This window comes from Chelmon rostratus, chromosome 21 (genome assembly GCF_017976325.1).
Source record: "Chelmon rostratus isolate fCheRos1 chromosome 21, fCheRos1.pri, whole genome shotgun sequence".
Classification (NCBI taxonomy): domain Eukaryota; kingdom Metazoa; phylum Chordata; class Actinopteri; order Chaetodontiformes; family Chaetodontidae; genus Chelmon; species Chelmon rostratus.
In genome coordinates, this window is record NC_055678.1 from 14685959 (window position 1) to 14711765 (window position 25807).

At 42.2% G+C, this 25807-nt stretch overlaps 4 protein-coding genes across 5 annotated transcripts; 2 read left to right on the top strand and 2 right to left on the bottom strand.

Annotated features, from left to right (window-relative positions):
* The first annotated feature begins 288 nt into the window (after window positions 1-288).
* On the top strand, window positions 289-4564 carry tmem235b (transmembrane protein 235b). Its single transcript, XM_041963398.1, has 4 exons — window positions 289-469; window positions 582-662; window positions 796-933; window positions 4335-4564. Exons 1-4 carry the CDS (start codon window positions 292-294, stop codon window positions 4562-4564), a joined length of 627 nt encoding a protein of 208 aa, XP_041819332.1. The 5' UTR covers window positions 289-291.
* Window positions 4565-6149: 1585 nt separating this feature from the next.
* On the bottom strand, window positions 6150-14433 carry LOC121625011 (uncharacterized protein C16orf52 homolog B-like). The gene is made up of 3 exons (XM_041963016.1): window positions 13671-14433; window positions 8432-8644; window positions 6150-7303 (listed from the first exon to the last, which is right to left on the bottom strand). The coding sequence occupies exons 1-3, from the start codon at window positions 13774-13776 to the stop codon at window positions 7119-7121; spliced, it is 504 nt and encodes a 167-aa protein (XP_041818950.1). The 5' UTR covers window positions 13777-14433; the 3' UTR covers window positions 6150-7118.
* Window positions 14434-14894: 461 nt separating this feature from the next.
* On the bottom strand, window positions 14895-21308 carry LOC121624683 (cytochrome b-c1 complex subunit 2, mitochondrial). 2 transcript variants are annotated; one of them, XM_041962507.1, is made up of 14 exons: window positions 21226-21308; window positions 19879-19980; window positions 19433-19582; window positions 19125-19189; window positions 18968-19024; window positions 18637-18761; window positions 17747-17844; window positions 17599-17656; window positions 17338-17433; window positions 17031-17230; window positions 16778-16858; window positions 16587-16663; window positions 15423-15576; window positions 14895-15325 (listed from the first exon to the last, which is right to left on the bottom strand). In XM_041962507.1, exons 1-14 carry the CDS (start codon window positions 21256-21258, stop codon window positions 15242-15244), a joined length of 1380 nt encoding a protein of 459 aa, XP_041818441.1. In that variant the 5' UTR covers window positions 21259-21308; the 3' UTR covers window positions 14895-15241. The 2 variants fall into 2 exon arrangements, with proteins under 2 accessions (XP_041818441.1, XP_041818442.1); XM_041962508.1 differs by lacking the exon at window positions 19879-19980 and adding an exon at window positions 20016-20102.
* A 1093-nt stretch (window positions 21309-22401) lies between these two features.
* Window positions 22402-24017, top strand: snu13b (SNU13 homolog, small nuclear ribonucleoprotein b (U4/U6.U5)). Its single transcript, XM_041963015.1, has 3 exons — window positions 22402-22588; window positions 22774-22894; window positions 23571-24017. Exons 1-3 carry the CDS (start codon window positions 22586-22588, stop codon window positions 23831-23833), a joined length of 387 nt encoding a protein of 128 aa, XP_041818949.1. The 5' UTR covers window positions 22402-22585; the 3' UTR covers window positions 23834-24017.
* The last annotated feature ends 1790 nt before the right edge of the window (window positions 24018-25807 follow it).

Consider the following 25807-nt stretch of genomic DNA (forward strand, 5'->3'; position numbering starts at 1 on the left):
TCACCAATAAAATCCAAGTCCCTCCCAGTCAGAAGCTGCTGCTGCTGTTCCGTCGGATCGTCATCCTCTTGCTTTGTGACTTGATTCATTCGTTCCAGGACAAGTCCATTTCCACCTCCGCTGGAGATCTTTTGGGTAACCTCACCAGTGCTTTGGTGATTTCTTTTGTTTTCGCATCCCGTAATGAGCGCGTCAACGTTTGGAAGACCGGATCAGCACTAGAAAAGTCCGCGTCACGCATGAAGTAAAGCCGTCACCGTTACGCGCCAATTCACCCCTCACCTGTGCAGGATGAAGGTAACCTTTGGCTTCCTGGTGATCGCAGCCGGCATCTGCGGCATGCTGAGCTTCGCTTTTCTGGCCACTTCCCTCGGAACCGAGTATTGGTACATCATAGAGACGAATCCTACGAACATGAGCGACTTTGAGAACATGAGCTCCCACTCCGGGCTGTGGAGCATCAACGAAGGTGGGCCAAGTTTTTCTCATCATTACTGAGATGTCAGAGCAGTTTAAGCACCCAGCCGTGTTACTTTAAGATAACTTGGATGTTTTCCCTCGTTTCTCATTGTGAGATCCAGGTGGGAAGACGCAAGCAGACTCCATTGACTCTTTCAAAGCTGACTACTCCAGGTATACTGAGACTGAGCTGCAAATGCTGAGTGAGTCTCTCTTCTAGCTTTGATGAGACCCTTTGTGCATCATAACACATACTCTGCTAATGAAGTTTCACTGTCAAGACGGCCATAACCCCACAGATGCCCCATAATCCGTCTGTGTGTGTGTTTATGCCAGACATGCACAGCGCAATAGTGGTGATGCTTCCCTTCAGCCTGGTCCTGCTGCTGATCGGCGGGATCTGTGGATTGGTCAGCTCCCTGGCTCGGAGCCCTGTCCTCCTCACCGGCACGGCCTCCTACTTCTTCATCTGCAGTAAGTTGAGGTTCAGTTCATCCACTCAATTTATGGGGGAATTTTGTGTGTGTGTATGGGTCCTCTAAGATTTTTTAGCCACCATTCAAGACCGAGCCACTGAAAGAAAAAGCACAATGCTGGATGGCACTGATGCACCAAGATGAATCAGTGCCACCAGTGGATCAATTACTGGCAGTACTTCAAAGAGCAGGAGAAGAGTGTGGAGGTCCCATCTGCACAGCATGTGACAGCAGCTTCACGACTCCTGCAGCTGCCTTGCCTGTCCAGACGACACTGCGTCTTTTGTCACATTTAAAATGCAATGGTGGTTGAAACATTGAAATTACACATTATTGCCATTAAGCTGGAGAGGTGCTGTTAACAGAGATGACAGAATATATCACAGCAAGTGCAAGAGGTGGAGGTACGCATCAGCGCAATTACGCTTTGGATCATTTAGCTCAGTGTTAAATAAAGCAGGAGCCATTAGTTGGTGGTATAAAGGAGAGAACAGTCGATTGTCCCGCCACTTGCTGTCGAGCGTCATTTCACTCAAATGGCTGTGTGTGCGGTGAGGAGCAGGATACCTCAGAAGCGAGCACTCCACCTCAGCCTTTTTGCGCTGTAAACAGAATTTTCCCCACATGCGTTTAGTGGGAAAGGACTCCCTCTGCTTTGCAAATTTCATACAACGTTTAGTGCACTGGTGGCATCAGTTAGTTGAAAACACTAGAAAGCTGAGGAGGGTTTGGTGGAATATGTACAGCTGGAGTGTGGCAGTAAAGCAGGGCCGTGTGGTTAATCTGAGCAGACAGCAGCACTTTATGTGCAGGGCTGGAACTGACCTCAGTTATAGTTATTGACCTCCTGTGAGCAACAGGGCTGGTTTATTACCGGCCGAGCCTGATTGACTGTTTGATTTGGCCATATTGGTTAAGTACGCATAAACGGGAAGTTGTGTGTACGTGTGTGTTCTGGTATCTGTGTGTCTAGGTGCTCCTGCTTCTGTTACATCAGACGTGCTTCATCCTGGACTCTGTGGGATGGTCTGCGAGAGCTTTTATTGGTCTGTGGGGAGGCACAACAGTGCAGTAAAATTGCCAGGTTGGAAACAACTGCATCCTAAATCTGCGTCTCTAACGCTCTACATTTCCTTTCACACCGTCTTCAATTTCTCATTGTTTGTGCAGGAGTGTTGAGGATAACACTTGTTAAGGCCTCCTGAAACCTGCACAGGCTGGGCCATCAAGATGCTGCTTAATGTCAAACTACATGCAGCTGCATATGTTAGGAGGTCATATTTTTTTCTTACTCTCCTCCTGCTTCCTGTGAGCCAGCACACACCTGACACCTTGATAATTATTTGGCTATCAAGCAAATCATGTAAATTTGGGTTATTGGGAGAGTTAGATTACCGTTAACCATGTTAAAGCTGATATGTTAATCTGGGTATTTACAGTAATCATGTTATTCATGTGCACATAAACTAAAGCGCCTAAGGAACTGGAGGAGCTCTTCCCTCTGGGTCTCTTGGGTGCTGTCCCGCCAGCGTCTTATGATCTCTATAAAGAGGACCTTGTGATGGACAAACACACACTGAAAAAGACTCTTTATTGTCTCACTTTAATAAGCAGCACATGGCAATGTGTGGAATGGAATAAAGGCTTGAATTAGATTGGACTTGTCTTGTGAACTTGTTGACTGCCCGAGTCTGGCCGAGCCAAGTGTTTCTTCCTTTCTGGTCTCTTCGTTGTCCTCCACATTTTTGTGACTCGGCCTTCTGCTGATTTTAAAATTCTGTTTCTGCTCATTTGTGCATGTGTGCGTTCAGTATATGTATGTATATCGAATATTAATTAATTAATTAGCATTCTGTGTTAATTGCTTTGTTCTGTCTTCCCTCTAATGTTGCAACTGCTTTCCCCACCAGCCATTAAGCAGCCTAATGAGTATTTGTCTGGGCTCCCTGCAGGGCCGCTGCAGTGCTTCCTGTGTACTTCATTTTCAACGTAATTTCAGGTTTCCTCTGAAATGAGAATGTTTATTATTTAAGTGCTTCCATGTCGAAAACCAATCCACACTTGGTCCACACAACAAAAAGCGGAAGTGCGCAATGTGCTGTCGTTAATATTGTGTTACTGAACGCACACTTTGTTGTCATTACTGCCAGTTTTGTCACTGCAGTACCTGAACATCTGAAAATCTACTGTGAGCAATTACAGTAACAGCACTGGAAGAACCAGGAGTGAAAACTGTGCACTGGTAGTTGAATCAACTGTAGTGGTAGTTTTTGTAGTAGTAGAGGTAAGTGATTATGGTGAACAAGACTAAGAGTGCAAATATGAGCTAAATGCTAATGTCAGCGTGGCGCTGGAAGAAAAGTCAGGGGATTACCAGAGTCACCAGGATTCATCCTCTGGGGACCACAAATGTTCAAAATGTCAGGGAAACACATCCGAGAGTTGCAGGGATAGACACAGGGATATGTCCATCTGTCTCCATCCCTAGTTTCCCACAGCACAAGCTGACATCTTGCCTGTTTGCTCGACCGTCTGAAAACAGTGCAGACCTCCAACAAATTCAGTTTCCTATCACAGACCAAAAGAAAGCAGCAACTGGTCATATTTGAGAAGCTGGTACCCATATTGGTATTTTTGCTCCAATGGCTTAAAGGATCTATCAAGTATCTTAATTGAAGCAGTAGTAGTAGACATAGTAGCAGTAGTAGTAGTAGTTGTAGTAGTAGTAGTTCTTTCTGCAGTTTCCAGTCTATCTCTCTGTTTCTCTGCTTCTCTGCATAAGAATCAGATGCAGATTCCTCATCGTTTGGTGAGTTCATAGCACCTCGGGGTGGAATCGTAATAAAGGGATTATTTGTCCCACCCTGGGTAGCCTCTGCGCTCCACTTGCATCCCCTACAAAACCAGTAGCAAGCCATCAAAATTGAAAGGGTTTCCAATGGCAACACTATGAAACTCGTGGGAACGGCGGCTTCTTGTGTGTTTCAGTCTTGTCTCTGGTGACGAGGATGTTGTGTAAGCAGGTGACACATGCGTCAGTGTGTTTCCTGTCTCTCACAATGTGAGATTTTGGCTGGCTAACGGCTTGATGGTATTGTTTGGTTTTATTGAGCTCTCTGAACGGAGCTCTGGCTGGTACAAATATCCGCTTTATAATGACTTGTGCATTGCCTGAAGAAGTCTTCAGTGTTAGCACCAAGAGACAAACACAGTACATATAAACTGGTTTTAAATGAACACAGGGCCTTGATAGCACTTCCGCTCTACATCCTGGTAAACCCAGCTAGATGAAGGACCCCTATCAAGGCCTCCCCCTTTTGTGTCCCTGAATTTTACAAATCTCCACAAACACTACTACTTTTTTCTGAGTATGAATATGTGTGATCCATCTCTCACCAGGTCTGCTGACCCTGTGTGGTGTGACCCTCTACATCATCTACTCGCACCAGGCGCTGGTTGAGACGGAGAGGCGGGTGGGGCTGGAGGGTCTGGCCTACGTTCGGACCTCCTTTGGCTGGTCTCTGGGTCTGGCCTGGCTCTCCTACGGCATGGAACTCCTCACGGGCGTCCTGCTACTCGTAGCTGCTCGCATGGCCAAGCTGCAGCACAGCAGTCCCACCATGACCTGACACAAACCTCCACAGTGTAGCCGACACATTCAGGGCCAGCATTGAACTGTAGAGAACTGTAAGAGTTGAAGCCATGTCGTTCTACCTTAGAGCAAGTCAAGAAACAACAGCGGGACAGAACGAAGACTTTGACAAAATATAAAGGTTGAACTGACTTTTTTTTTTCTTAAAGACTGTTTTATGAGTATGCTACAGTAGGTCCAGTGGTGGACTACTCTGAGTTAAATCTGGCCAATCCCGCCCTCTTGTGGTGAGAATTGAGAATGGTTCCTCATGGTCAGGTGCACTGTCCATGCTGAGAGTCAGCTGAGTCTGTGCAAACTAAACTGATGAGCTTACACTTAGAGATCGTGTTACTTTCAGTCTAAAGATGCGTTTTAAATCCCACAACATTTCCCATAAACATCATCCATATTCTAATCATGCAGATTAATTTGATGTGTTTGCCGTTTTTGCATGTGTTAGAACATGTATATAATTTTACAATGAAAATGTGTTTGTTCCATGTGAGTGCAGCTTATAAAACGTTACACTACTGCAGAGACTTGTTGTCTGTGTGCTCCAGACACACGCTCATACCATGAAGTGTGATTAGGCCTGAGCAGGCTCTCATATGCTTAAAAAGATTATTTCTGGAACAGACTTTGCATGAATTTGATCTGATGGCTCAAAAGAATTTCATCTGTTAATATTATGAAATACTCTCAAAGATATTGCTATAGAAAGCCGTGGAGGAGAGACAAAGAAGCTATTCATCACATGTGGCACCAGAACCGAAGTCTTTCTGTCCTCTTACTTTGTTGCCCTGAAGATGGCAACATGCGCCCCCACAAAAGGACAAAGTACCGTCGATACAATTAGACAAAATTATTCTTGGATCTTAAATTTGCAGCACTTATGCCAGGGAGGTTTGGCTCGAAGGTCAAAGTCAGTTTGTGTACTTGACTTTTGGCAGCAGTTGCAGGCAAAGGTGGGACATGACCTTTAACACGCGGCTGGTTTCCTGCTGCTGTCATCCATACCTCAGTGGATCTTTTCAGAAAAACACACACACCATCACCAAATATTTTTCTAAAACGTTCCTATGGCAACCGAAACATCCAAAGGATGGAAAGTGGGTGTCTAAACAAGCCCTGCTTCGCAGCAGATAAACATTAAAGACAAAGATTCATTTTGGCTAATAAATTTCCAAAATGTCAAGTTTTAACAAAAAAGCAAACCAGACTTTTTTAGCTCCAACATTGAGATATTGACTTTACTAAATGGAAACTTTTCAAGAGCCTACGAATTCAAAGAATGTTTTCAACCCTGACAAAAACCATGTAATCCTTCATCTGAAGAAAAGGTTTCCACAGAACAGCAGCTGCATGTTGGTTTTCCAATATACTGTCACTTTAAATAAAGACAAAACTGCCCTTTTTTTCCTCTTAACGGCTGCTCACTTGTCTGCATTTTTGCCTCCTCTCACTGATGTAGATTTTAAATAATTACAGTAATGCGGTCTTCCTCAATAAACTGTTAAAACCAAGTGATGAGACAATCGTTGTTCCAATGAGTCATTTTTTAATGTGATAAGATCCTCCATGCTCATCCATGAACATCACAGTGCTTCAAGAAATCAACGTCCCAAATGTATAAAAAGAAGTTAGTCATAGACTCAGTCATTTCTTCATACAGTGTTTAAACAACAGGAAATGCTCCAAAAGGTGAATAATACATTCAATACATCACTAAATCTATCGAAGCTGTATCTATCATTCCCCCCATAATGATACAGAGAAGAGTTCGACTGGCTTTTGAAGTTTGACTAATATCAATAATTTAGGACACATGTTGCTGATAACCCATTTTACATTCCAGTTCTAACAATTTTATGCTAAATCATTTCATGTATCCAGGATTTTTGAAATGATCCCATGAAACTCAGCAGTATTATAGATTAAGGTTAAAAGCTCATTAAGGCAAAGTGATCCACCACAATATAGAAATGGCAGGGAAACTCTGGGATACATTAGGCTTTTTAATAAAAATACCTTTACAAAAAACAAAAGTGAAACAATTAAAACAAATAAATAAAATGTGCCAAGGAAGTGAAACTTTATTGTATATATTACAGAGTGTTCCATGTGGTCAGGGAAGAACCGTCATCATGTCAGAGGTAACTGGCCATTATTTGGCGCTTTGGCCAGAATCAGGTCGGGTGATGGGGTGAGGAGGGCAGGTTGTCTGTCATTAAATCTAAAGATAACGGATGATACAGCAGGGCTTCATTGAAAGTCCTGATTATTATTTATCCAATCCCGTCACGTTTCGTAGTAATCTGCTGTCTGTCCATCACTTCGCGCTCATAGTTCAGGACGGACAATGGCGAGGGCCGCTTCAGAGCTTCCTGCACCCGCTCAGTGGCCGAACAAACAGGCGGACGGGTGGAGCTCAGTGGTTTCCACTCCCTTTACGAGCATTATGACAATTTTGAGTCAAGCCTTGTTCTACTCCGATGACACCTCCAGCAGGTGGTGTTTCTCCAAAGGTACAAAAAGAGGAAGAGGGTATGTCAGCCGGGCAGGCACACCTTCCCAGCAAACAGCAGTCCCACTATGGTGAAGAATATGGACAGAACAAAGAGCACATAGGAGGAGCCCACCACCGTGTTGTTGGGCAGCTTATACGGCTGCCCTCCAACCTCATTGATGTAGAAGCCGATTGGGAATATGAGGGCGGCCGTACAGAACAGGACCACTGCGGCAGGGAAAACAGACGAGCATTAGCATCCCCTCCAGAAGTCGCTCCACAAATGTGAAAGAAACAGAGATTATTGTTCAAATTTAAGACTATAGGTTCAAATATCACATCAATGCCTGAATACCAAGAGAGGGCATGAAAACCTGTTAGCAAGAAAGCTGCTGAGTTTGCACAGTTAGCTGAAAGATAATTAGCTGTTAGCTAACAGTAAGGAATGGTTGAAATAGCTAAAACCACAAAGAAAAAGTTTAAAAGGGAATATTGAACAGTTGAAAAGTAGTCTAACGGATGAATGGTGAAATAAAGGATTGAATAAATGTTTGAACCAGTTAGCTTAAAGTAATAATAGCTCAAAGTAACAGATGAATGGTGATTAGCTCAATGATAGTGATAGAGTGATAAAATGGAACAGATTGCTAAATATCTAAAACTATTAAATGTAACAGATAATTGGTTCAAAATGTTAGCTAAAAGTATTGGATTCATCTTTCTGGATAAATACTTAAAATAGCTTATGGATAAATGGTTCAGATAATTAGCTCAGAGTAATGGGAAAGCAGTTCAAATCAACGACGCAGCGCTGAGTGAAGGGGTCTGTCTGACAAACATGGCTGAAAAACGACTGGCCCTGACAACTCAACTCCTGTTTCAACATTTAACATCAGGTTTTTCATGACAAAAACACTTGTTCAGAATCTGGGGGATCTGACCACCTTTTAAGGCAGCGTTCAGGTCTTAAAACGTGCGTGGAGCAACTGTCTTGGGAACTAAAAACTCCTCCTGATGTCGAGGGTCTATTCACGAGAACCTGCTTCATATCTTTCTATATTTAGAGCCGAGCACAGCTCCTGATCCCCCTAATAGACAAACTCAGTCTCTTTGCTGTAAAAATAGAAAGCGGCACATCAATTAGAGCTCCTCCGCAGTCATTTTGTCAAGAAGTTCAAAATTATCCGACTAAAAGCTTTCCTGATGACGAGCTCGGCTTCATTTCAGAGCATCTCTTACTTTCAGGCACTTTACAAAGTATTAAGGGCAGCTTTGACTACAGCTAAAAAATATTTGCCTGATATTAAAGCAACTTTGCAACTTCAGTGTTCATATGAGGGGTGATAGTGGACCTACTCCCTGTGAAGGCGATCCATCGGGCGTATCGGGCGGCCTCGCGGCGCCAGCGTGACATCACCAGCAGACCGCAGGTGACAGTGAGGGAGATGATGCCCAGGATGATGAAGAAGAGCGTGGTGATCCACTCTGGGGGCAGCTGCGGGGGGATGCAGGACCGGTCCCGGCCGTGGATGGTCTGGCACTGCCGGACCAGACCCACAGTCAGAGAGCCTGGATGGAGCCAGAGGGGGACGAGAGTCAGCTGTGTGAAAGCACTTCATTCTCAAACTGTAGAGAAAACCCGGCTCAGATTAACAACATAAGTCCTCCTTGTGTCACATCTGAAGCTGATACGCAAACTTATTGGTAGACATTTGCTTATTTACACAACCAGCAGTGTTTCTGGCCACCTGGAGAAAGTCAGTCTGATATTCACTCTCTTTAACTCATTTTTGGTCTCTACCAACTCCTAAGGAAATATCTGTGTCTTTAGCTGCAATGTAAATACTTCACTATGTTCACCTGACTGTGTCTGTGTGCTGTGTAGTGCTGAGCAGGTGGTGTACAGTACAGTACAGTGCAAAAGGGGCTTTAAACCCTCTTGCGATGAATTTGTCAGGGTTTGTGTGAGATAGAATGTTAGCATGACTCCACAGTAACTAGCATTCCTGTACAAAACTGCAGCAAGTGGCTCATGATAATAACACCCCACAGTCTGACGTGCATTAAATCATCATATGCACCCTGTTCGATGAGTTTACTTTCTTCTCAGTCTAATGCACAGCATCAATATCTCATTTGTTCACATGTGGCTTTAAGACATGGTGACCTCCCAGGGGTCCCCCCACAGTAACCGTGGGCCGAGGAACCTATTGGTATGGAAACACTCTGACGGGCGGTGTGCCAGTGGCAGCACTGACTCCCAGTGATTCATGTATGACATCAAACAGGGTCAGGTTTCTGGCACGGACCACCAAAGCGTCACAGACAGAGAAACTGTAAGATTAACAGCGGGGACAGAAATAACAAGATAAATGACTCCTTCATTTGACGGCGAATCATCTGACGGCCTCCCGGCTCACAAAGCCTGCAGGGCGCTGTGATGTCAGGTACGAGAGCTTCTGCACACACACACACGTTTGGAGCCCAGCAGAGACGGCATCAGCTCCGCATCCAGTCGAAATGCACAGAAGCCTCCACACAACGCGGAGCACATTAATGCAAAATTAAATCCTCCCACACCTTCATTTATTCTTTTGTGTCTCTTCTTTTTCTTACTTATTATCTCCAGCGAGCAGTTAGCGCCTGCCAAGCAGACAAAAAGCGGCAGAAGAAAGCTTTATACATTTTATGGATTTATTCAGGGCAATTTAAACCCAGCGACTGTAGAATCAACGTAATTGTCACGAAGGCCAAAATTACAAGTAACCAGTATCACAAAGAGTGCAGGAAAAACATGGGCGAGCACTGAAACATCTTGTAATTAGAAGGAAAATTAAATGGAATAAGCCGCTTTTGTATAACCACACGGTGCTTAAGGCCATTAACGCCACTCAATTTGCATTTAACTGTATTTCTAAACTATACAATGTGTATAAAATTTTTGAGTAAAACTACAGATCCTAGAAAAATACACAACAAAGACAACAAATCTTATCCATGCCATACCATGAAAATCAAATCAGCCCTTTAAATATCTATTGTTGGCTAGAAAAGGCCTCAGTCCCTGATCACGCACACAGTGCTGGGTGATGATAACCAGGAGCGCGATGAAGGGAACATCAGGTCTGAGCCACATCCTCCTGCAGGCTGACCTATTCCCCCTATACACAGGACATCCTGTTCCCTCTCGGCACATGCCTTCATACCGCAGGGTGGGGGGACAATGTAAATAGTGCATTCACTTCCCTGCATACCAGACTCCATACCAAAAAAAAAAACATAGTGCGTTTTTGCTTCATGCCATTGTGGGAAGAGGCTTTTGTTTTACATAAAAATATGATTAAGAGAACAATATTTAAAACAATAAAAGCAAATGACTATGAATGAGAGTCAGCCAAAAAGAATAAAATAAGAGAAAGTGACAGAAGTAAATTGGTTAATTTTACTTTACATGTCAAGTCAAGTCAAGCTCTGCCACACCGACACTTTCCTGTGATGTTGTGAAATACCGTATGGAAATAAATCAGCCCAGGAATGCTTTAACAGACGGGCTTTAACTAAACAATTCACAAACAAAACCCTCAATTTTAATAGTGATTCAATGAGATTTAAGATTTATTGAGTGAGTCTTTTTTTAATGAGTCAATTTCATTTAATGAATAAAACTCGTCCTCGTCAGTTTCCTCAACATGAATACGTGTTTATACATTTAGACTGTACTCGACAACACTCTGCAGTTATGGGAAATTGGACCAGAAACCCTCGTCGAAACCACGACTGGCATCTACAAATACTATAATACTAATCATATTAATGTAGCCTCATCGTTGTCTGCAACTGTGCAGAAATTCCAAGTTTAAGCTTTGAATAGAATGATTAGACATGCAAAAAAAAAAAAGCTATGCAGAATTAAAAATAACTAGACTCTAACACACTGAATCTGCTCCTTAAAAACAGTTGTATGTGGTGGTGAGAGGGGGATTCCCGTCCCGAGCACCTCATGGAGCTGATTATATTTGTTTACCTCTGAGGGAGCTGGCCAGCTGTGACATCAGATGTTTGCCATGGCCTTGGTAAGCAGTGTGTGTGTGTGTGTGTGTGTGTGTGTGTGTGTGTGTGTGTGTGTGTGTGTTTTACAAGTGGCCAACCTTAACCTGTACTTAGTGAACACTTGGTAAACTCAGACACACTCCTGCTGCTTCAGATCTCTCAACGCAAGACTTAAGCACACAAACACACCATGTGATCCTGCTGGTGCACAGTTTCTCACACACACACACACACACACACACACACACTCACACACACACACACACACAGGCATGCATATCTTGTGGTAGATGGCAAAGCGCCGGGAATGACAGAGCAGCTCCTGAAAACATCAGCAGCTATAATAAACTAAAGTGACTCCAAATGATCATGATGACAATGTGCATATTCACTGAGCACTTCATCTTACTGATGTCAAGAGAAAAGTTAACTCTGTTGGGGTTTATTTTTCCTCTTTTGGGTGTTTCTAAAATCTAGAGACCCAGCAAATTGGAGTTATCAGAGCTGGGCCAAGCGAGGAGCACATTCTCTCTATGTTTCTGACTTCTCCGTTTAAGCCTGAGGAACTTGAATTCTCCAGGTGGAAAGCATTACTCTCTCAGGAGGCCTAATTAAAAGTCACACATCGTCATTCCCAAACAACACTTCCTGCCCTCAGGTAATGACTGTTCGGCTAGTTAAACAGGAGCAAAAGCCTTTCAGTGCAGCAAGTACAGTCATTTCACACCACCGTTTATTAATAGGAAGGTTAAGCCTTCAGAGTGTGAGCTGCTCTGAACTTCAGTCTATTTTGTACTATGACGGCTGAGAAATTAAAAAAAAAAAAGATTTGGTGCATGGTTACTCATTTAATTACGCAACAAAAACAGCTTGTTGTGTGCTCAACCTGCAGCTACAGCCAGTGTTTTTTACAGCAAATCAAACCCTGTAATAAGCACTCAGCACGCCTGTTAGGTGCTCATCTCTCCTCCGCTGTAGCATTAGGATGGAGGCTGACAAGAACCTCGGGCAGCTGTGCATATACCGTGGTGGTTTGTTTGTCTGTTGCATCGGTTTTAGTCAATGTTTAGCTTTTGGACTTTGCATCTGAGTATTATGCCGCAATAATCGGGGAGGGTGACTGGACACTGTGGGATTTAGTCCACGCCTGTGTTCAGCCCTTTAATTCTAGGATTGACTGTTCAATCTGTCGAGCTGGCCTTCCCACAAATGATTATTATTGGATGCAATGTGGTCATGTCGGTGATAGCTGCTCATTTCATTTAATCCAGAACAACAGCTGCTGACGCTGATGCCAGAAAGCAACAATTCATCATCAGGAGCTGTAAATGAGGATTATCCTTTCAGACACGATCGTTTGTCCCTAGTGGTGCATAATAAATCTATTTAAAGGCCCTGAAAACATAATTACAAATCTAATTAAGTAAATCTGACACAATCAAAGTTATGTTTGGTTCTGATTTGTTAAAACCTAAAGGGGAATTCTCCTGATTTTACATGTCAGAGCCAGTTTACAGGTGTTGGGGAGTAACCACTACATATGAGAATATAAAGCCTGATCAATTGCCCCGAGTGATGTCACTTGAGTCAGCATCGGTTGGGTGTGAAGGCTCCGCGTTTGAAGATGAAAAAAATCTTGGGGTGATAAAAGAAGTTGAGTTTACCAGATCTCTGTAGTCTGCTCTTCAACTTGAGGCTACATTTGCTGCTACTAGCATAACACATCCAAATTTCCAACAGGACTGTCCGTGGTTGTGTTGCATTATGGGTAATGTAGGTGGCAAGCAAGTTTTGCAGAGGAAGAAGAATGTGTGGAATAAAAACGACAATATCTCTGGTTCTGTATCAATTTTAACTGCACATCATGAGTCTGACAATGTTGAAGGTGATGCAAAATCATTGCAGCTTCCTTATTGGTGCATGTATGTGACATCACCTTGTTAAAGCTGAGCCCGCCCACTTAAAGCCAGTAAGAAAAGAGATTAATTCACAAATACAGAAACCTCAATGTAAAATAACCAAAACTGTTCAAACTTTGGTTGAAAGTTGTGTTTTTCATGTACAACTTAATGACTCACAGCAACAAGATGGTTAAGAAAAATTTCTAGGAACTTTAAAGTGCACGACACGTTAAAGTCTGTATGTATTTACAGTATGAGTGAGAAACCCCTGATGCTATTCTATGTTGAAGGATCAAGATGATTTTCTAAGAACATCTCAACATTTGCTTTTGTCTCATTTTGCTTTTTTATGCTGATGTACAGAATATCACCTCTTCAGGTAAATTAAAGAAGGAGCCTTCACTGCTTACACAACCCATGATCATTCAGAGACCACAACCAGCTGAGAACTGCTGAAACACTTCTCATCATGTTTACTGACCTCTGACAAATGTTTATGTTTTCTGTTGCATGCAAAGCCTCATAAAACCAGTGTTGATGGGCAGATGACTTTAATTTCCCCAGTGATACCCAATGAACTGATCTCCAATTAATACGTTGTAAAATATCCACCTTTTCAGGACAAAGTGCCACAAACATCCTACCAGCTGAATCCCCGGTGCTGATCCAGTCCGGGTTGGCAATGCTGGCGATGGCGAAGATGTCTGCGGCCAGGAACAGACATCCCGATATCACGGTGAGTTTATCCATGTCGGTGGGCACGGGTGGAGGTCAGAGTGTTTTTGTACCCCTGTCTCACCTGAGGGGAGGCGGGACATTTAGGAGTCACTGACCTAAACCCGTATCTCGCGTCCCTTCATCCCAGCCAGCGTTAGGGAACCAGCGGTGGTCGTGGTGGGGTCGGTTTGATCCGGGACTCGTCCGCACATCGCGTTTGATCGCAGGCTGTTTCCTCTAACTGTCCCCTTTCATTGGTCCTCCAGCAGCCGAGCCTGGCCCGACCTGCTGGCCCGTGTCCAGCCCGGGGGGAGAGGGTCGCTGCCTGGGCTCATCGATCTCTTAGCTGCGGGTGCATCCCGGTGACATTTGCAGAAAGCTAGTGGAGGATTTACACAAATCTCTTGCTTTGATCGCTGATTAACTCCCGAGCGGTGAGGACGGATTCATGCATGCAGTCCACTTATTTCCTGAGTCCGCACGGAGCCCCTGGTCTCTCTCTGTTCCTTTCCTCCGGACGCACACTGAAGGAAAACGCCGCCCATGCTCATATCCAAGCGCTTTTTCTGGAGCTACGAGTTTCCACAGTCTCATTCAGAATATAAAATGCAATCTTAAAACAAATAAATAAACAAAAGCCTCTGAGCGCACATGCAAGTGTGTTTCTGCAAGGCGATGCTGCCCTCTCCCAGTAAAGAGGACTACAATTCAGTCTGTTTTGGACAACTCTCGCGAGAAAATCCGTAAGTAGCCACTGCTCCTGATACTTTTTACGTCGCCATAAAATATGCAAAGGGTTGTTATTTCAACAAGCCGCTCAACCTCTGAGCATATTTTGCAACTTAAATCACACCTGCACACTCCAGCAGTCAAAATCCTAACTCAAGGACCACTTACTCACCTGTTCTGGAGCTTTCAACTGTATTACATCAGCAGATTCTTGCTCAGTTGCAGTGATGTTTAAACATTACCTGATTTTGCTGATTTTGAGCACTTCATCTTGGACGTCTCACCCATGCTGACAGTTTTTTTTATTATTTAGTCTTGATTCTGTCAAAAGCTCCACAACAAGCAGTGAGTGGACCTTGAGTTAGGGTTGTTTTGTGCTCTGCATGTTTCCCACCATCAAGAATGAGCCGTCAAGTCAAAACTCCAACATTTCTTTTATTTTGCGAGACAGAGAACACCACAACAAAACACTTCCAAACTGTGTCAGGTAGATAGAATTTATTCATTATTTTACATTAGCTATACAGTCAGTGTGGACAGATGAGTGGAGCAAGACATTGTGATGCGTCAGAGGAGCATCACCTGAAAATACACTGTTCAAACACCTGGAAATTCTCAGTGATGTTACGACATTATAATGCTCATAAGAACAGAATTTTAAAAGGTGATGATGACCTTTCTGCTTTTGTCAAAATGTAAGGAAGCAAACTCTTTGCTCTCTCTGCTTGGCCATCAGAGTTTGGTATAGTACGAGGTGACGTGGAGCGCTCTAGAGCTCATCCACAAACGGAGTTTTAATAAGGTTGCCGCTGGACGCCATAGTCTTCTTGCCGGACACAAATTTCTTGGCAGCCTGGGAATAAATAGCAAGAAAGTTAAGGAGAACATTATTAACTACAAGTCAATTTTCCTAACAATAACCAAGCGCTGACAAGAACCAAATGTCTTACGTTGGCGACGTCGGTCAAAGTGACGTTGTCAATGTTTTTGGAGATTTGCTCGGGGGGGCAGTAGGATCCGCCGGCCAGAGCCTGGGCGCCCATGTCCTCCAGCATACCCTCTGAAGTCTCCAGAGACATCAGGAACTGCGCCTTCACCTGAGCCCTGCAGAGAAAACAACGACGAGCTCCATAAGCAACAACAGTGCAACATTGAGCTTGATGTACTTTCTTCTGAATGTTAAAATATGAGGGGAGAAATGAGGTGAGATGTTTTAATTAGTCCAGTTTATAACCTTTTTTTCAGTTTTTTAAACTGTGCACTGTCAGTTTAAGTAGCAGTTCAGTTTAGTTTGAGTTCAATTTATTTGGCTTGATGGTGTGAGAACAAACAATGGCACCACCAACAGGCAGAGGGTGGCAACTGTTTCATGACAAAGAACTACCAGGCAGATCAATGCACATACAACACCAGAGCTGCACTTTAGCAAATCCACAAAACAATCAGCAGGGATGAGATTGTCTGTTTGTTATCTTTTTTTCTACTTCATACTGTAAAAAATAAATGAAAGGTAAAAAAAATGCTTATTAACTGCAGCTTTTCTCAGCAGACAGATGTTACATTACACTGTTTAAAGGAATACTTCAACATTTTGGAAAATACATTTACTAACTTGCTTGTTGAGAGTTAGAGAAGATTGATCCCACTGTTACATGTGTACTCTAAGCATAAATCTATCGCCAGCAGCCGGCTAACTTAGCTTAGCATAAAGACTGAAAACAGTCAGCTTGGCTCTGTCCGAAGCAACAAACAAAATCTACCAACCAGCACCTCTAAAGATCACTAGTTAACATTATATATCCTGTTTCTTTAATCTGTATGCAACTCAAAAAGAGCAACCTTTTCTTTAGACAGGGGCTATGTGCAGTACTGTTTCTTGTTATCTTTGCACAGCCTATCTGCTCTTCTGTTTCCAGTGTTTCTGCAAGGCTAAACTAACCTGCCACTGGCTTCAGCTATATATTTACTATACAGATACTCAAATGGTATCAATCTTCTTGTCTAACTCTTGGAAAGACAGTGAATAAGAGATTTACCATTTACCCCACTTTGGTGGTGTTTATTGTACAGTGAAATGGAAATATAAAATTTGTAGCCTCTCTGTTTTGTCTTACTTGGCCTGAGTGAGGTCAGCAGCTGTGATTCCACCATCAGCAACAGCCTTGACCTGGGCCAGAGCGGCCTTCATCACCTGCACAGACAGGAGAGGACGGAGGTTACATCAAGACACCATTTTGGGAAGAAAAAGCAAAAAAATGCAGTCAATTTGTTGAATAGACTGTCGTCATGACTATGAGACACTCACATCACCAGCAGCTGCAGCCTGGGAAATGGTGTAGACCCCAAACAGACCAGAGTCAGAGTAGCTTGCATTGAAAGCACTCACCTGCATAGAAAAACATGGAAAAAATCGTTTTACAGATACTGTTGCAATTATGAGTTCACAGATTTATAGAGAAGGTGTAGAACTTTAATGCCATTGTCCCATGCTGAGGCCAATCAAGGCCCAGCATACGGACTGTTTTACACGTTTATATTACGAACTGATGACCACTCACATCGAAGGGGTCAGCAGTTGCCTTGATAACAGCCTGGACCAGTTTGCTGGAGGTGCCTGAGCCCCTCTTGACATGCAGACCAGCTCCAAGTGCATGCTGCAGGACACTGAAGGCCAGAGCCTCGTTGGTGCCCGCTGCTGCTGACTGGCTCACCACCGCAGAGTGGACCATGCTGCTGGTGCTGGCCAGACGAATCTCACCTTGAGAGAGGCAGAGAGGGGGGTGAGACAGGGCGTTACATTTTCTTGGGCTGGAAATATTAAGGTTCCTAAGTGCAGATTCTTTTGACACTGTCAGTTCAGCTCACCTCCACGATACTGAGCCTTGGCCCCCGTGGTTCCTGCCCCACTGCGGATGTTGAGGAACTGCTCCCCAACTTGCTTCAGCACTGTGTGGTCGACGCCTAAAGGAAAGACGAACATCATAAATTTAACATTCTTTTGCCCGTTCAGGATAATACCGGGTACTGTTACTTTGATTTCCATTAATAGTGCTATAAAACACAGCAAGTTAAAACACTCTGAGCTCATGATAGTGTTATTATGATAAAAGATAGAATAATCCTTACCAAGACCAACAAGAGCCATCCTTGCACTTGTGAAATTGTTCTGGACAAAGTGGTGCAGCTGGAGAAAAACACAAACATTAGAAAGAGGGATTAAATGGGCCTATTAACAACATAAGTCTTAAAGAATAAACACTGGAGAACTGCTTACGTGTTCAGACTGGATGTTGCCAACCATGTGGTCTGGACAGTACAGGGAGTTACAGAGAGCATTCTTGTAGGCAGCATCATGCAGACCTTCAACCACAGCTGGACAAGACAGACAAAGAGATGGCCATGAACTGGAATATTCTGATTTTATTGGATTTGGTGCACCTGTTTAATTCCATCCATTTCTGTCACTCAAAGCTGTGGTAGGTAGTTTGTTTTTGCCATCATTGGGCATCCGCGCGCTCCTCGTTTTCAGACTTTGGGCTATCACAGGCTATTACAGAAGGTGCATTCCAATTGGCCTAATACAAATGCAGATGCACGTGATAGTCTCTTACAGTCAGAAAATAAATCTCCACGCTACCTTTTTTGCACTGCACCACGGCTGGAGAAAGTCAAAGTCAAAGCCTGATTCAATGGTGGAGAATCCTGCTACTTGTGATAACTTTCCAATCCCTCATTTGTCTACATTTGGCGTATGATATAAACACATCCCGCCTCCACTCGGGAGCTTCAGGCTCATTATGTTTGAAGTCACTGCTCTATTAAATACGAGCGGTTCAACTGCTGCCTGCTGCAGCTTCAAGTAAACAACAAATTTTCGTGATAATTACCACAATAGATGAAACAACGTCTCATAGAACTAAATGCTGGATGCTTCATCATCTTTGCTGCAGATTATAGCGAGGACAAAGTCAATTGTGGCAGCTCCTGTAATTAATCAGGCTATGCTTTGTAGATGCATATGGGAGTAAAAAATTAGTCGTTCTCTGATCAACCAATGTGGACATCTAAAAGATTATTTGGGATGAGGTCCAGAGTCAGATTATAGCAGGTCAAATAAACTAAGTCTAACTAAGTGTGTGCACTGCAAGGGAAATAAAGACCCACCTATTTGAGTACTTTGTGCAGCCAGGGCCTTGTCCAGCTTCACTCTGGGAGTCAGATCTGACACCTCCCACGACCGGAACTCTGGGGCTGTTGTCACATTGATCAGATACTCCATCACAGTGTCACTGCAGACAGATAATTAATCGGGAGAAATACGTTTTAGTGATGTGAACAGCCATCATCCTGCATAACGCAACCACTCCTGCAGGATAATTTCTAGTCTAAAAGGAGTGAGAATTGATACTCCTTGTACTCCAACCATTTAAAACAATCCATGTTTGTCTGACTTGTGTAATTTTAATCACAACCCTGATATTATTCGAAAACTCACAAATCATCTCTCAAGCAGTCAACGGTGTAGACCATGTTCTCTCTGGACGAAGTGACACTGCAGAGACAAACAAATGCAGATATCCAGGTAAGAACACTGATGACAGAAGAAATTTGTATCTGGTGGTTTGTTGGGCCCTTTCTTGGACGTCACTGACCTCAGGCTGCCTCCCACTGACTCAACACCACGGCATATCTTGAAAGCTGAAGCTCCTTTGGTTGTCTGGGACAGAACAAATTCCAAGTCAACAACAAGCTGAGTCAGAAAGCAAACATTCATCCTTGAAAATATACACTGCTTACATTCTCACTCTTGAGCTTTATGGCTATATGAATACTACTAAACTACTACTACTAAAATACTACTAAAACTGGCAGAGAAAGGACAACCACATGAATACTTAATTATCAATAGTTCTTTGAAACCATAACAAACTCAAACTAAACCAATTATGGCGTATCATACCAGGTTGGAGGCCAGCCGGAGGAGGTGGGTGACCCCCTGGTTGTCAGGGGTCTCATAACGACACCCAGCCTTGATAAACACTCCGATCTTGGAGGCTGGAGAATAGTTCTCCTGGGAGGCGATCACCAGTCCACTGGGCAGTCTGGTCACCTGGACAGAAGGGCACATGTAGAGATGTCCTTCAGTGTCATCATCTCCACCAAGATGGACATGTAGTTGAAACATGCAAGCCAATAAGCCTCAGTTTAAAGGGACACCAAAGATCATTTGAACATTGAGTTAGATGATGATATTTTACACTCATAATGTGATGACAAGCGTGATGAGAAGCTAAAGCATAAAACACAAGTAACATGTCTTTTTCTATCGCAAACCAACTAATCGCTGTATTCTCAGGCTCAAAAATGCTGTCTGGACGCAGCCATGCTCATTACTCCTCAACATACATGGACGTCCTGGTAGGAGTGGACAGCCCCTGGAGAGAGCTTGATGCCAGCCAGGGGCTGGGAAAGGGACTGGCCTGTTCTGGCAGCCGCATGGAAGCGTCTCTGTGGAGAAGAAAGAAATGTCAACAACCACTGACCTGCACATCCTGAGGCTGAAACTTAACGTGTTCGGCGGCCCCAGTGAAGTCCACCTTACGGGCAGCCTGTGCCGCATAAAGTCTTGTCTGCAAAAACAGAGAACATGGGAAGGCGGGGAATTACAACTAATGTGTTCCTGGCTTACTGACTGATGTAAGGGCCATTTGAGAACAAAGGAATCAGAGGCATGAAATAATGAGTGTGTTAATATGCATATAGTATCCAGGTTCTCTTTTGCTCATACCGTTGATCCTGATTTCAGAAAGCTGGATAAAACCTTGTCACGGTTACTACTGCTTGGAGTACTCGGCAGAAACCAGGATACTGGTTCAGGTTCCTGAACCGGCTCATAGCGGCTGAGATGGTGAGAAATGAATACACACCTACAGGCAGGTGATCAGAAACCTGGACACTGATGTGATCATGTATATGGGGATATGAAAAAACACGTTTTTCATGTTCCACCTAAATGTCTTATCCTGAATATGACCAAAAACCAGATACTAATGCACATGTAATCGTACTCACTGTGAAATAGTGGCATGAGTGACGTTTGATTTACTTGACATGATGTCTGTCCATGTATGCTTGTCATACACAACAACAAACTACAAATTATGTTATTCAGTCTGCACATACTTCCACGTATAAAAGTGTTATAGTGTTGCTGTTAAACTATTGCACGCCTTCTCATTCTTCATTATGTTAACTCTTGCATTAGATCATTCATAAAACTGATGTTGTAGTAATTGTAATTGTATGTAATTAGTTTTGTTATAATATAAATGTTAATACAACTGATAATAACCTTAGAAGTGAAATGTGAGATAAGCGAGCCGCACAAGCTTCAGCTAACGTCAACATTAGTTGTGGAAGAGATACTGAATCAAGTCTACATGAAGCTAGCTGTTTTTTAAATAAGGGGTACCTTGAGTTATCAGTTTTGTAAACCCTTATTTGAATGAATTTGGTTTAACTGTAGTTTAAATGAGGTATTCGTGTAACGTTGGTTTAGTGCTGGTTAAGCACAAGAGTCGTGTCAAGCTTCAGCTGGATGCTTCCTCGTCTGCTCATCTTCACACCCTGTCCGGACACGACCCTGATTTTTTTCACGGTCAGACAATCACGCAAAGACCGACACAGACGCCTAATGCGCGTTCAGCTCTCCCGACACACAAATATATAAGAAAAGGTTAGCTGGGTCCTTACCGACAGCTGACTGATTCCCCGAATCCCCTTCATCTCCCCTCTCTCCTTCAGCCAGGACGAGGAAGCAATATGGCTGGCGTGAAAGTGCCCTACCCAGAATGCCCAGCGCGATACTTAATACACAAAGTACCGCCGAGCTAATGAGCGTACGCCCTCTGCTGCCCCGGAGACGAATAACGTGTGACACAACTACAATGAAGATATCGTGCTGGTAAAATACGATAAGAATGTTATCGTATTTTATCTTATCATAAGATAAAACTTTATTACTCCCATGCGGGGACAATTAAACAATATTTAATAATGATATTGTTACTTTTATTATAGTATATTACCCCATGGACACTACATGTAGTAAAAATCTTTTTTTGTTGTTTTTTTCACATTTCTTTTGGCATTACACAAATAGATTGTGTTAAGATGTTTTCCAGGTTTGTGACTGCTTTTACTGTAGTTTCTGAATGTTTGAATATGAACTGCTTAAACTCTTAAGTTATACATACAAATTTAAAGAAATAAGCACACACCATCCTTCACATGGTAATCTTAAATTTGATGTAAATTAAATAACAAAAGCCACTTTTTTCTGTTTTCCATAAAGAATGAAAGTAGTCCATTAACATTGTTCAATCTTGCACTAACAGTAAGAAAGCAAATTAGTGTATTAGTGTACTGCTTTTAATTTATCTTACTGTCAGTTGTTAGAATTTGCACTATTTTTTCATTTTGATTTCATTTGTTTATTGGAACATTCTTATTTTTATTCTGTACTTTACTCTTTATATATTTATGTGAATGTGTGTGTGTGTTGAACAACATTATAACTTTATATAACAATATAGAGATATATTTGACATATTATAGGTAGATACTACTAATCTCTAACCATCTGTTCTATATGTAACGATTTTCAGAACTAGAATGTGTATACTTGTTATTGTTTTTAATTTTGTTGCTATTATATTATTATTAGAGTCAATAGTTACTTATTAGTCACATCTTAAACCTTGATCGCATTTAAAATTAAATGAAGCATCCATCCATTAGCTATACCCGCTTGCATAAGATAACATTACATACATACATAATAATAAACAGCAAAGGGGCGATAAAAAAAAAGCGTTTCCTGTCGTCTTCAGCTGCTGTCTCTAGTGCGCATGTGCGTTACAACACACACGTGCGGTGAACGTTGGACTTGCTGCATGCAACAGAGCTCTGCCAATTTGTAGCACTACAAAAAATATTACTCTCTCACAAAACACATTTCGTGTTGTTGCCTTTTCAACCCCAGGTGAAAGAAAATAGTCCTCCGTGAAGCATTTCGCCGAGAGGGCCGGAATACCAGAAAAACCAATTCACAATGGTGAGTCTGGGTTCTGAATGGACCAACAAGCTAACCGACTAGCTAACTGTTAGCAAGCTATAGACACTAGGCTGCAGGGCGAACTAACCTTTAACTCAACGATATCCCTGAGTTTGTTCACTTTATGTATTGATTTCCTGTGCCAAAATTGATATTTATAATCTCGTTTTTTGTGCCGCGACCAGACTGAAGCTCAAGTGAACCCAAAGGCCTACCCACTGGCCGACGCCACGCTGACCAAAACCATCCTGGACCTGGTGCAGCAAGCCTCAAACTACAAGCAGCTGAGGAAGGGGGCTAATGAAGGTGAGGAAATATATATCGTACGGAATGTAACTTTTCATTGGGTTTACATACAAGCTGCTAATCTCATTATCCGCCACTGTCTGAGGGAGGGAATGTAACACGAGAGAAGTCTGAAACGTGGTGTCTTCTCCGGTTCATACAAGTAGAAACACAGCAGCGTTGCGCGCACATATAAGCTGCTGACCTGGCCAAGTAACTTCACTGTGGGTCTTAAAACAAATCACAGCATTGTAGAGCTGCAACAGTTAATCAATTAATTGTCGATAGAAAACTAACAATCAAATATTGTGACTATTGATTATTTCAAGCAAGAATCCTAAAAAAAATTGTGGTGCAGCTTCTGAAATATTAGAACTTGCTGTACGTTTGTGTCACATACAATAGTGAACGAAGTATATATGTTTTGGTTCTTAACTGTTGGGTGGAAGAAACTAAATCAAATGAATAATAACAAAGTTGTTGATCACAGTATAATATGTCTACAAAATGTAAAGCCTATATTGTCCTGAAGACTTTCAGTGATAAGAGGGGGGTGTTGTTTCTGTGTTCAATCACAGACTGAGAATACAATATGGTGGTGTTGTATCTCAAAGTGAGCCAAAATGGTTGTTAAATGAAAGATGAAGTATTGATGACGTAAAACAAAATGTTTTAACTGTTATACTTCTTTCCCCAGCTACTAAAACCCTAAACAGAGGCATCGCTGAGTTTATTGTGATGGCTGCCGATGCTGAACCACTGGAGATCATCCTCCACCTGCCACTGCTCTGCGAGGACAAGAACGTCCCGTACGTGTTTGTCCGCTCCAAGCAGGCCCTGGGCCGGGCCTGTGGGGTGTCGCGCCCCGTCATCGCTACCTCAGTCACCATCAAGGAGGGCTCTCAGCTCAAACCGCAGATTCAGTCTGTTCAGATGGCCATTGAGAGACTGCTGGTGTGACTTTTGTTGCGCTGTTGTGACGGAGTCTCCTTGAAAAAAGTGGAAGACAAATTCCAGATTGAAAATAGTTTTGTCTTTTGTTTGATATAAACAGTGAGGTTTTTTTTATTATGTTTTCGGATAATGTGCCCACTTCAGTGTATCCATTTTCCATGGCATCCCCTAATTCATAATAAAATCATTTTTTATTTAAAACCTGGTGTTTTGTTCATTTCATGTGAAAGTCATTGTCATTCACGTTGTGTCAGAAGGTGTGTAATTCATGTAAGAATTGATACGTTTAGGTAGAATATGAATTCCAGCCCTATGAGGGCAATGTGCTGTGGAGATTGAGTTAAGACTTTATTAATGGGGAAATTAGGGTGTTACAGGCAGCAAGCAATAGCAGCAGGAATAATAAGAGAATTCAACATAAAGAAATTGACTACATTTGTGAACATTTTATACAAAGACTATAAAAAAAATCTATTACCAGTGGAAAAATTGCACATGGTGTATGTGTATGGCTAATTCCACTAGGCCTCTTACAGTGTGATGTGCAAAGTGCTGTTCTTTAGAAAACATGTCAAAATGTTTGTCATTAGCAAATCACATTGCTTCACTAGTTTCCTTTTTATAGTCTGGTATATGTAATATTAATAGAAAAATGAACACAAGATCTTATTGTGAAGAATTTGTTACCCTCTTATTTGAAGATGTTAGACGTAAGACCATATAACCATATAATTTATGTTTACACACTTAGATGTTGACCAGCTACTACATGGAAATGCCACTTACAGTGCTGCACCATTAATAATAGTACAGTGATTCATGTATGTACATCAGTGCTGGAAGAAGTACTCAGATTCTCATTAACTATGTAAAAAATAGTCCATTGCAAGTAAAAGAAGCTCATTCAAAGTCCTACTTATGAACAAGTACAGCATCTTATCAGCAAAATGTAACTGAAGTATGAAAAAGTATGAATTCTGCAGAAAAATAGTGTTAGCTGTAGCTGGTTCAGGTGGAGCTAGTTTTAATACTGCACAGGTAGGTACTTTAGTCCAGCCGGGAGTTGTGAGATGCAAATTTACTTTCTTTTTTTTTTTTTATCGTTCTCAAATCTTTGCTTTTGAAAAACCTTTTTATGAAATGCTGCACGCTTTCATCTCCGAGAGCCTCGAACAGTTAGTAGGTGAAACTTGACCACCTTGACCAGATGTATCAGTAGGCTTGTTAAAATTAAATAATACACATTTAATGAAATATCAGTCCCAGGGGCCATTTTCTGTAGAGGGTGTACATTCACTTTAGATACTTTAAGCACTTTTTGCTGTATTTACAGGACTCATGGTGTGAGTATTTTTACTTTGTTGTGCTGGTATTCTTAAGTAACTTAAGTAAAGGACTGGAGTATGAGTGGTGGACAAAGAATCCAGATCATTAATTTAGGTAAAAGTAGCATACCACAGTGTAGAAATAATCTGTTGTTAAATGTTGTTCATTCAAACAGTTAATTAGTTTGTAGCATAAGCATCAAAATATACTTAAAGTGCCAAAAGTAAAGTTACTCATCAAGCAGAATGACCCCTTTCAGATAATGTGCTGCATATTATTGTATCGGACTGCAATTATTAATGCATTAATGTCTACATGACTTTAATATTGTAGCTGGCAAAAGTGGGGTTGATTTTCATTACTTTATATACTGCTGGGTGGGTGTGCATTTCCTCTAGGGATCAATAAAGTTTTATCTTACTGTATCTTAACCTATACCAATACAGTACAATTTATTTGTTGATTGCAGATTTATCATGTAAATCTGCAAAGCAACTAGCTAATAAATGTAGTAGAGTAAAAAGTACGATATTTGCCTCTGAATTGCAGAACATGGAAATACTCACGTAAAGGACAAGTATCTATCTGAAAAAGTAAGTATTTATAGACTCAGTGAAAACTCAGGATCATACTGTCGGTTAATGACACGCACGT